Raw genomic sequence first — 10,876 nt, 5'->3', positions numbered from 1 at the left:
CTATTTAGCATTAGTAAAGCATGAATAAACACTGAATTCATCATTTATAAAACATTGTTCCAACATGAATACTCATTAGTAACTCATTCCTAAACAGTTATAAATGTTTCATTCTTGATTAATAAGCTTGGGTTTTATACTTTATAAATGATGGATTCCCCATTTGTAAATTAAGTATTGTGTATCATTTACTAACACTTTACAAAGTATCTTATTAATCATATAAAAGTCCTGAATACTTCATTTACAAATGGGGAATCTATCATTCATAAAGTATGAAACCCAAGCTTAATGAAACATTTAGAACTGTGTTTATGAATGAGTTACTAATGAGTATTCATGTTGGAATAATGCTTTATAAATGATGAATTCATTGTTTGTCATTGCTATACTAATGCTAAATAGTGTGCACTTATTATAAAGTGCTGACAAGGGATAAACCCTTTGTGCATAACATGCACAACAATATTTAGAGTTTAAGACTCAGAGTGCACTCACCGGGTCATCTTTTTGGCTTCTATCTCCATGAAGATTTTTTGCAGAGTTTAGAGCATAAATGAGCCCAAGCAACATGGCACATGCATGCGCTACTGATTGCAAACCATTAAGGACCTCTACACCATCGATCACAACTCCAATGTCGTGTGGCGGCTAGAGGCAATCCTTCTCCTCCCTGAAGACAAACACTGCCATTTCGCACTTCTGAAGCTGGGACCAAGCTTCATCCTTCTGAACAACCTGATAAAAGACAAAACACTTATTAAAAAAGTTATTCTGATGAAACCCGTTTCTGATGTACCACAGCTCCGACCGCTGTGTCCTCGGCGGTGAACAATATATTTTGCTGCCTGTTACAGCTATGAAAAATTCATATCATACGGGAAATTAAAACCGGTATACCGCCCAGCCCTAATTTAATGTTTTCTTTTGTTTGAAGCGTATGTAATTAAAGCAAAACTACTTACCAGATAGTCCTTGATAAGGTTGTCCCCATCTTCCCCAAGGTACACAATCAGGCACTTAAGCAGACACACTCTTTTTAGATTCACCTCAAGGCTCTAGGTGAAAGCACAAACACACAAAATTATAAAAATGCAAAATGATGCTGTCCAATTTGAACAATTCACTGTAGACGCAACACTATACAATGCATAAAATGGGCACTTGGAGTTACAGTAATAGTGATTTAGAGCTGTTGCGATTTAGGAATTTCCCCTGATTATCGACTCAATAGTGAAAATGCAGAATTATTGTTTTTATTTGATATTACTCAGAAGATCCAGATTTAAGTGCTATGTAAATAAACTATTTTAGGTACTTGTATTAGGTACATTGTTGGCTTTTAAATGACAAAGATGACCGTTTTAATAGTAATTAAATACCTAATTATTGTTAAATGCAGAACACAGAAGGGAAATGAGATTCAGACTTTGATTTTTTCCCCAACTCTCGATAATGAAAAAAATAAATAAAATAAAAATGAAATGTGCCACACTCACTTGACATGCGGTCGGATGGTCAAGAGCAATATTGCACTTTTTGCAAGACCCTAATGTACACACACTTTGAGCAAACCATTTAAAAGACCTTTGAAACTAAAACGATTAAGGTAGTGCATCGATCAACAGGTAATCTCCGACTCCAAAGTCGTAAACAAAGCAAGTACATACGTGATCAAGAACTTTCAGTATGTTCCGGGTTTTCTCTCCGATAACTCCTCCCTTTTTTTTGATGATCTCCATCAGTCTGCCGTAGTGCTTGTCCAAGGCAGCGAGGAAGCGCGGTTGAAGTGGCACAGTTGTAATTCTTGTAAATTCAGCATTGATCTTTAAAAAAAAAAAAGCAAATGCAAATGGTATAAAACATTACATGATGCATTGCAGATGTGTTGTGAGTTTTTTAGTAGGTTTCTTATAAAAGAAGAAAATATTGTTTACTTTACAAGCCACCACTGACTTATAGAAAAAGTCACATACCTCATCCACTGAGAACAATGCAGGCCATCTCTCTTTCAACTCTTCCATTCCCAATTCCTTTTCCACAATTTCTTGTCTTCGCACTGAAAAAGTCTTGTCCATTTTCGACTTTATCACTGTACGATTGTTTCTCTTCTTCACCTCACTTAAAAGTGACAGTCTCTCATTTTCCAATTTGTCTGAGGTCTCTCCAGTAGGAATGTCAGGAATGTGGTTGGCCTCTCCTCTTATAGGTTTCTTGACATTCTTTGCTGGCAATGCATCTCCTGGGGCTTTGGATTTGAATGAATTTACAAGCAGTTCAGAACACCCGATGCCCTTCAGCTGAGTACGGTAGTTGCCCATTTTAGTTTTCAGGTGCTGCTTCCACCCATAGCAACCGTTGAACGAACCAGTCTCAGAGATGCATGGGTGCTTCTTGATTAATGCTTGGGCCACGTCACTGAAGTCAGCATCTGTTGGGTAGGCTTTGTACTTAAACATCTCTTCAGCTACTTTTTCCAGGATATCTGACTTTAATTTAAAACTCATTGACAATCTTGTCATGTTTGACCTATGCACTGCATTTCCTGTTTCTAACTGTAATTCAGTTTCGAAAGAGAATGTTGGTATTGGAGGAAAATCAACTTTTGGTCTCTCTGCAGGCTAAAAATCAGTTTAAGCGCAGAATAACAAGAACATAATGCTTTTAGGCAGTTGAGTGATGAAAGCATCAGGTATTCATGAAAATATCATCATACTTGAAAGCATTGTGTCCTTAGACACTTTCTTTTGTGTAAAATCCACAAAATAGGTATTCTTTTGGAAAATCCACGTTTGGTCTCGGCTGGCTAGAAATCACTTTAAGAGCATGAAAACAAGAACATACTGCTTTTAGGCAGTAGAGTGATGAAAGTATCAGGTATTCAGGAAAATATCATTAAACTTGAAAGCAGTGTCCTTGCACTTTCCTTTGTGGAAAATCAAGAAAATAAGTATTCTTTTGGAAAATCCACGTTTGGTCTCTGCAGTCTAAAAATCAGTTTAAGCGCATGAAAACAAGAACATGATGCTTTTAGGCAGTAGAGTGATGAAAGTATCAGGTATTCATGAAAATATCATTAAACGTGAAAGCATTGTGTCCTTAGACACTTTCGTTTGTGGAAAATCAAGAAAATAAGTATTCTTTTGGAAAATCTACTTTTGGTCTCTCTGCATGCTAGAAATCAGTTTAAGCGCATAAAAACAAGAACATCCTGCTTTGAGACAGTAAAGTGATGAAAGCATCAGGTATTCAGGAACATATCATCACACTTGAAAGCATTGAGTCCTTAGACACTTTCTTTTGTGGAAAATCAAGAAAATAAGTATTCTTTTGGAAAATCTACTTTTGGTCTCTGCAGGCTAGAAATCAGTTTAAGTGCATACAAACAAGAACATGCTGCTTTTAGGCAGTTTAGTGAAAAAAGCATCAGGTATTCAGGAAAATATCATCACACTTGAAAGCATTGAGTCATTAGACACTTTCCTTTGTGGAAAATCAAGAAAATAAGTATTCTTTTGGAAAATCCACGTTTGGTCTCTCTGCAGTCTAAAAATCAGTTTAAGCGCGTACAAACAAGAACATGATGCTTTTAGGCAGTAAACTGATTTCCAGCCTGCACAGAGACTAAAACTGGATGTTCCTAAAGAAGACAGATTCTCTTGATTTTCCACCATATTATGTGTCTCAGGACACAGGAATTACAAGTTTCATGATATTTTCATGAATACCTGATGCTTTCATCACTTTACTGCCTCGAAGCTGTATGTTCTTGTTTTTATGTGCTTAAACTGATTTCCAGCCTGCAAAGAGACTAAAAGTGGATTTTCCTAAAGAATACAGATTCTCTTGATTTTCCACCATATTATGTGTCTCAGGACACACAATTTACAAGTTTCATGATATTTTCATGAATACCTGATGCTTTCATCACTTTACTGCCTCAAAGCTGTATGTTCTTGTTTTTATGCGCTTAAACTGATTTCCAGCCTGCACAGAGACTAAAACTGGATGTTCCTAAAGAAGACAGATTATCTTGATTTTCCACCATATTATGTGTCTCAGGACACACGATTTACAAGTTTCATGATATTTTCATGAATACCTGATGCTTTCATCACTTTACTGCCTCGAAGCTGTATGTTCTTGTTTTTATGCGCTTAAACTGATTTCCAGCCTGCAAAGAGACTAAAAGTGGATTTTCCTAAAGAATACAGATTCTCTTGATGGTACTACAAGCTCCTTAAGATATGATGGTGCATCACCAATCAAGGCTTTGTACGTTAAGAGAAGAATTTAAAAAGTGATTCTTGATTTTACTGGGAGCCAGTGCAGAGCAGCTAGTGCAGGAGTGATGTGATCTCTTTTCTTAGTTTTAGTGAGAATACGAGCTGCAGCATTCTGGATCAACTGGAGGGACCTAAGAGACTTATTAGAGCAGCCTGATAATAAGGAGTTGCAGTAATCTAGTCTCGAAGTAACGAACGCGTGAACCAATTTTTCTGCATCTTTTGAGACAAGATGTGCCTGATTTTGAAATATTACGTAGATGAAAGAATGCAGTCCTTGAGATTTGCTTTACGTGGGAGTTAAAGGACAAGTCCCGATCAAAGATAACGCCAAGATTCTTTACAGTGGTGTTGGATGCCAGGGCAATGCCGTCTACAGAAACCACATCACCAGATAATTGATCTCTGAGGTGCTCAGGGCCGATTAAAATTACTTCGGTTTTGTCTGAGTTTAACATCAAGGAGTTGCAGGTCATCCATGTTTTTATGTCTTTAAGACATGCTTGAATTTTACCGAGTTGGTTGCTCTCCTCTGGTTTTATCGATAGATATAGTTGAGTATCATCTGCATAACAATGAAAGTTTATGGAGTGTTTCCTGATAATATTGCCCAAAGGAAGCATGTATAAGGTAAATAAAATTGGTCCAAGCACAGAACCTTGTGGAACTCCGTGACTAACGTTGGTGGTTATCGAGGCGTCATCGTTTACAAATACAAATTGAGATCGATCTGATAAATAGGATTTAAACCAAATTAGTGCCGTGCCTGAAATGCCAATCGACTGCTCCAGTCTCTGTAATAGGATGTCATGGTCAATGGTGTCGAATGCAGCACTAAGGTCTAACAAGACCAGGACAGAGAGGAGTCCTTTATCTGCCGCCATTAAGAGGTCATTTGTAATTTTCACCAGTGCTGTCTCGGTGCTGTGGTGTTTTCTAAATCCTGATTGAAATTTCTCAAGTAAACTATTATGATGTAGAAAGTTGCACAACTGATTTGCGACCACTTTCTCAAGGATCTTGGAGAGGAAGGGGAGGTTAGAGATCGGTCTGTAGTTAGCCAACACCTCTGGATCCAGAGTGGGCTTCTTCAGGAGAGGTTTAATAACAGCCACTTTGAAGGAGTGTGGTACGTGGCCTGTTAGCAGAGACACATTGATTATATCTAATAGAGAGCTGCCAATTAAAGGCAAAACGTCTTTAAGCAGCCTCGTCGGGATGGGGGCCAAGAGACAGGTAGACGTGTTAGAAGTAGAAACCGTTGAAGATAATTGGTCACGGTTGATGGGAGTAAAGCCATCCAAATATACACCAGGGCATACAGCGGTTTCCAAGGCCATTCCACTTGAGGATAGATTGGCACTGGTTAAGGGCAAGAGATTATTAATCTTGTCCCTAATAGTTAAAATCTTTTCATTAAAGAAGTTCATAAAGTCATTACCACTGAGGTCTATAGGAATACTCGGCTCCACAGAGCTGTGACTCTCTGTCAGCCAGGCTACAGTGCTGAAGTGAAACCTGGGGTTGTTCTTATTTTTCTCTATTACTGATGAGTAATAGGCTGCTCTGGCATTACGGAGGGCCTTCTTATAAGTTTTAAGACTATCTCGCCAAACTAAGCGGGATTCTTCCAGATTAGTTGAACGCCATATGCTTTCAAGCTTTCGTGACGTTTGCTTTAGTTTGCGGGTCTGAGGATTATACCAGGGAGCAAATCTCCTCTGCCTCACTGTCTTCTTCTTCAGAGGGGCTATCAAGTCCACTGTCATTCTCAGTGAGCCTGTGGCACTATCAACAAGATGATCAATCTGGGACGGACTAAAATTAGACCAGGAGTCCTCTGTTATATTGAGACGTGGTATCGAATCAAATGCAGAAGGAATCGCTTCTTTAAATTTAGCTACAGTACTGTCAGTTAGACATCTGGTGTAGAAACTTTTGACTAACGGTGTACACTCCGGTAGTATAAATTCAAAAGTTATGAGGTTGTGGTCTGACAGAAGAGAATTCTGTGGGAAGACCTTCAAATGCTTAATGTCAACGCCATAAGTAAGAACAAGATCAAGCGTGTGGCCAAAGCTGTGAGTGGGTTTCTGTACTCTCACAATCGAGTCCAACAATGAGATGAATGCAGCACCTAGGCAATCATTATCAACATCCACATGGATATTAAAATCTCTTACAATAATTACTTTCTCAGTTTTAAGAACCAAACTTGATATCAATTCTGAGAATTCAGATATAAACTCTGAATATGGACCTGGTGGCCGGTACAGAATCACAAATAGAATTGGCTGTAGTGTTTTCCAGATTGGATGTGAAAGACTAAGAACAAGGCTTTCAAATGAGTTGTAGTATAATTTAGGTTTAGGATTTATTAGTAGGCTCGAGTCAAAGATGGCTGCTACTCCACCTCCTCGACCGGTGCCTCGAGGAATGTGAGTATTAATATGACTTGGAGGAGTCGATTCATTTAGGCAGACATATTCTTCATGGCTCAGCCAGATTTCAGTTAGACAACATAAATCTATGTGATTATCTGATATTAAATCATTTAGTAACATGACAGAGATCTAATATTTAGGAGACCACATTTAATCATCCTGTTTTGTTGCACTGCTGAAATAATGGTGTTAACTTGTATAAGGTTATTGTGTACGACTCCTCTTCTGCTTTCTTTTGATAGAATTAATTTAAGTTTAAGTGGCCGTGGGACAGACACAGTCTCTATGGAGCTCTGGGAGGGACTGGGTGAGAGGGGGCGGAGGCCACGGTTGAGGGATGTGCTATGGGGGACACTGGGTGTCAGGGATGACAGGGGCGTGGGGCTACTCTGTTTCTGCTTTCTGACATGAACCCTGCGTTGTCACAGATATGGCTGTCCGTTGATCAACTTGGTCATATTTGCAGAAATGAGACGCGCTCCGTCCAACGTGGGATGGATGCCGTCTCTTCTCATCAGATCAGGCTTTCCCCAGAAAGTCTTCCAGTTGTCTACGTAGCCCACATTATTCGCTGGGCACCACCTCGACAGCCAGCGGTTGAAAGACGACATTCGGCTATACAATTTGTCTGTCTGCAAATTTGGGAGAGGGCCAGAGAAAACGACGGTGTCCGACAATGTCTTGGCATAAGCACACACGGATTCCACATTAATTTTAGTGACTTCCGACCGGCGGGCTCGGGCGTCATTACCACCGGCGTGTATTACAATCTGACTGTATCTCCGCTTGTCCTTAGCCAGCAGTTTCAAACAAGACTCCACGTCGCCCGCTCTGGCCCCCGGGAGGCACACGACTGTGGTCCGCGGCTTCGCTATTTTCACGTTCCTGACTATCGAGCTCCCGATAACCAGGGTGTGTTCCTCAGCGGGTGTGTCGCTGAGCAGGGAAAACTGGTTGGAGACGTGAAGTGGTTGGTGCACAGCGAGCTTCTGTGTAGACTTACTACTCCTGCGAACAGTTACCCACGATCCCGGCTGTTCGGGCACCGCCGGGGAACAGCTAGCAGCTGACTGTAGCTCCGCGCCGACTACGGGAGAGGGCGGGCTAACTAGCATAGCTGTCTGAGCTTCGATGGCGCGGAGCCGTGCATCTAACCCACTTAGACCTGCCTCCAACCTAGCAAATAAACTACACTTGTTGCATGTATCGTTATCATTAAGGGAGGCAGAGGGATAACTATACATGAGACACACTGAGCAAGAGGGAGCGGGGGGGAGAGAAGAAGAAGTCATGCTCGCTGCTGAGCTGGCAACCGGAGCTTACCGGAAGAGTGAGATGATGTGTTCAGGTAACAGCTCATGGCCTTCTTTAGCTCAGAGTAACAGGCCATGGCCTTCTTTAGCTAAGAGCAACAAGTCATGGCCTTCTTTAGCTTAGAGCAGCAGGTTTAGCTCAGAGCAGCAGGTAATGACCTTCTTGAGCTCAGAGCAGCAGCTCACATGTACTTATATCTGATCCAATGACCTCTGCACACTTCTAGATTAGTAAAGAAAGACAATCTTTGGTATTTTCTAATTCTTTATGTCAAGCACAAGTTAACTACTCCCCTAAAAGAGGAAGCCTTCAGAATTAGTGGTAGCATTGCATTAGGATTACATTCCTGTATTTGAATTGTATTGCTGGATCTCACTTCCTCTGATTCTTCCATCTGCAGTTAATCTGCTCGCATGATTTACATCATAAAAGTGTTGCCTTCCAAGAGCTGTTCCAAATGAAAAGTGAATGTCAGATGTATGAACCGTCCTGACTGAGCGTCCACTGAAGCTTTATACCTGCTACAAGCACAGGTCAAAATGGTGTTTAGTATTATGTGATTTACTAGGTTGGCTCAGATTGTTTATCATTGATGTTTGTTCCTGCTGTTTGATTGTAGTGCTCAGACATCAGCTGTGTTCTTAGTGAAGCAATAGGTATCAGATTGGCATCCAAACTGAGGGTGTCAGGGCCAGAGTCCTTAAGCTGCCCTTCATAAACAAGCGAGGTTCCCAACCACATAGGGGTCCTCCTCCAGTGGGAAATCTTCACACTGGGTCCAAATCTGTGATATCCGGCTGTCGGGGAGACCGACTTATTAGCCTGAATCAAGTGATACAATGGTGGCTAATGTATGAAGTTATCATGGCTTCACCGCCCTAAACCGGCTGCAACCGTCTTGTGTGTGTATATTTGGGGGGGTACGTTTGTTACCTAGGTCAGAGGTCGCTGAACAAGCCATCTTCCAGTGCCTTACTCACACTGGCAGGGGGTCAACACACCGTGCCACTATCAATAGTTGGTGTTACAGGTCCAGCCTTTCCAGATGATTATGAAAACTAGTTGCAGTTTAAACATGTTTTACTCGATACATTTTCATAGTTGTAAGAGACAAATTTAATTAGCAGTAGGCTACATTATTTAGTTGGATTCAGATGTTGACCTTTAATCAGATCTGTGTCTAACTTTAATGTTACAAAGATGTCGTTATCATTTGTTATTGTAATAAATACAAGCAAGTTACAGAATGACGTCACATGGATCACACTTAACGGCAGGTATTTGCGGCTGGAGCTGCGTGGAGCTGCACAGTTTTCGGACCGTGTTACAATAACTATATAACTACTAAATAAAATAGCTATTATGGAGTCCCCCCCCCCCCATCTTTGTAAATGTGGGACAGTCTTTCTTACCATCTGTTTGTATGGACCATCTATATCCTGCCTGTGTGCCCATCACCCCACAAGAACCACACTTTACAAATGTTTCTCATTTTCCCCCTAAATACACCTTTATTGGACATGGGACACTAAAGTAAGGCTTTCTTTCATGTCTCTCCTAATAAATATGGTACTCTAGTACTTCTAATAGACTGGGTGACTGAGAGTGACACACACCCTGTTTGATCCCAATCTCAGACGCACACACTCTCTTTCTAACGAGCCCACCTGTGCGAGAAATACAGATACTATTTTGGCAGGAAACTTTATTTTTTCCCCTTGGGAAAACTCCACCCACACTTATCAGGAGAGGGCCAAACATACAAACTGTTTTCTGAGAAGTCCTACTACATTACACTCTGCAGATCCATACACCAAGAGGATGACTATGTGCTTGCCTTTGGTCATCTTTTATAACATAATTTATGCATATCAACACTATAAATAAACATAACTAAAGTTTACTTTCAATACAAATCCTTTATGAGTCATTTGACTTGATTTTTAGTGGGTGGGTCATTATGACCCTGAACAGCACAGGTGTCTCATCTCTATTTATCTACATCACCCCATGAAAAAGATGTACAAAATGCTAATAAAATGTAGGAGAATATACATGTTATAGTAAACTAATGCAATTTAGATGAAGATTTTTTCAATGTACCTAAAAAATAGTTTGAACATGTATTTTTCATTAAAACGAGTGAGTTCTCCTGATTGAACTCTGATCTATGGAGGGGTGAATAACTCAATTCCACTAAAAACTGATTGGATTGTTAGTAATGGTGTTGGTGATGAGGTACAAACTATAGTTATTAGGATTTTTTGGAGACTGCAGCTTCAAGTTGTTGGTCCGTCACTCGCTGTCTTTTTAACCCGTGGTCTTTACAAAACTTCCGAATATTGGCCACGGACGTTCCTCTACGCAAGCCACATTCAAATATCAAGTGTTTTTTTATGTCCAAATCACTACAGCCACTATGCATCATTTGTTGTACAACAGTACAGTAAGGTAACAGGCTGGAGTCCATCTTGCGTGCTTCAGTGCAAAAGGGTGTATATAGCAGTGGCGAACCTAAACACGTCTACTGCGGGAGATAAACACAGAATAAACTCAGTTACCCAAAATGCAACACTTTGTAGTGTCAACTACATTTAACCCTCCTGTTATGTTGCGGGTGAAATTGACCATTTGTTTCTTTGTAAATGTGAGACAGTCTTTCTTGCCCTCCTCCAAAACACACACACACACACACCCCGACACACACACACACACACACACACATCCCAACACGCACACACATACACTCCTGTTCAAAGCCGCAAGTATAAAGTGCTACACATTTCAGACTTCAAACAAAAGAACCAGGTGGTTATTATGGGAACCATCTCT

The 10,876-nt window shown here is 40.5% G+C and overlaps 1 protein-coding gene across 1 annotated transcript; it reads right to left on the bottom strand.

The window, feature by feature from the left end:
- Nucleotides 1-651: 651 nt before the first annotated feature.
- Nucleotides 652-2,558, bottom strand: LOC130210142 (uncharacterized). The gene is made up of 4 exons (XM_056440130.1): nt 1,977-2,558; nt 1,671-1,826; nt 966-1,058; nt 652-738 (listed from the first exon to the last, which is right to left on the bottom strand). Exons 1-4 carry the CDS (start codon nt 2,520-2,522, stop codon nt 652-654), a joined length of 882 nt encoding a protein of 293 aa, XP_056296105.1. The 5' UTR covers nt 2,523-2,558.
- Nucleotides 2,559-10,876: the final 8,318 nt, after the last annotated feature.

The sequence above is a fragment of the Pseudoliparis swirei genome, chromosome 19, assembly GCF_029220125.1.
Source record: "Pseudoliparis swirei isolate HS2019 ecotype Mariana Trench chromosome 19, NWPU_hadal_v1, whole genome shotgun sequence".
NCBI classification, from domain to species: Eukaryota; Metazoa; Chordata; class Actinopteri; order Perciformes; family Liparidae; genus Pseudoliparis; species Pseudoliparis swirei.
The sequence above is the reverse complement of the archived record's forward strand: the minus strand, read 5'-3'. Positions and strand labels throughout refer to the sequence as shown.

Coding starts and splice junctions, on each gene's coding strand:
- LOC130210142 (XM_056440130.1), bottom strand. CDS start 2,522: ATGACAAGATTGTCAATGAGTTTTAAATTAAAGTCAGATATCCTGGAA. Junction 1,827..1,976: donor CATTGTTCTCAGTGGATGAG/GTATGTGACTTT, acceptor TTTTTTTTAAAG/ATCAATGCTGAATTTACAAG. Junction 739..965: donor ACCTTATCAAGGACTATCTG/GTAAGTAGTTTT, acceptor GTCTTTTATCAG/GTTGTTCAGAAGGATGAAGC.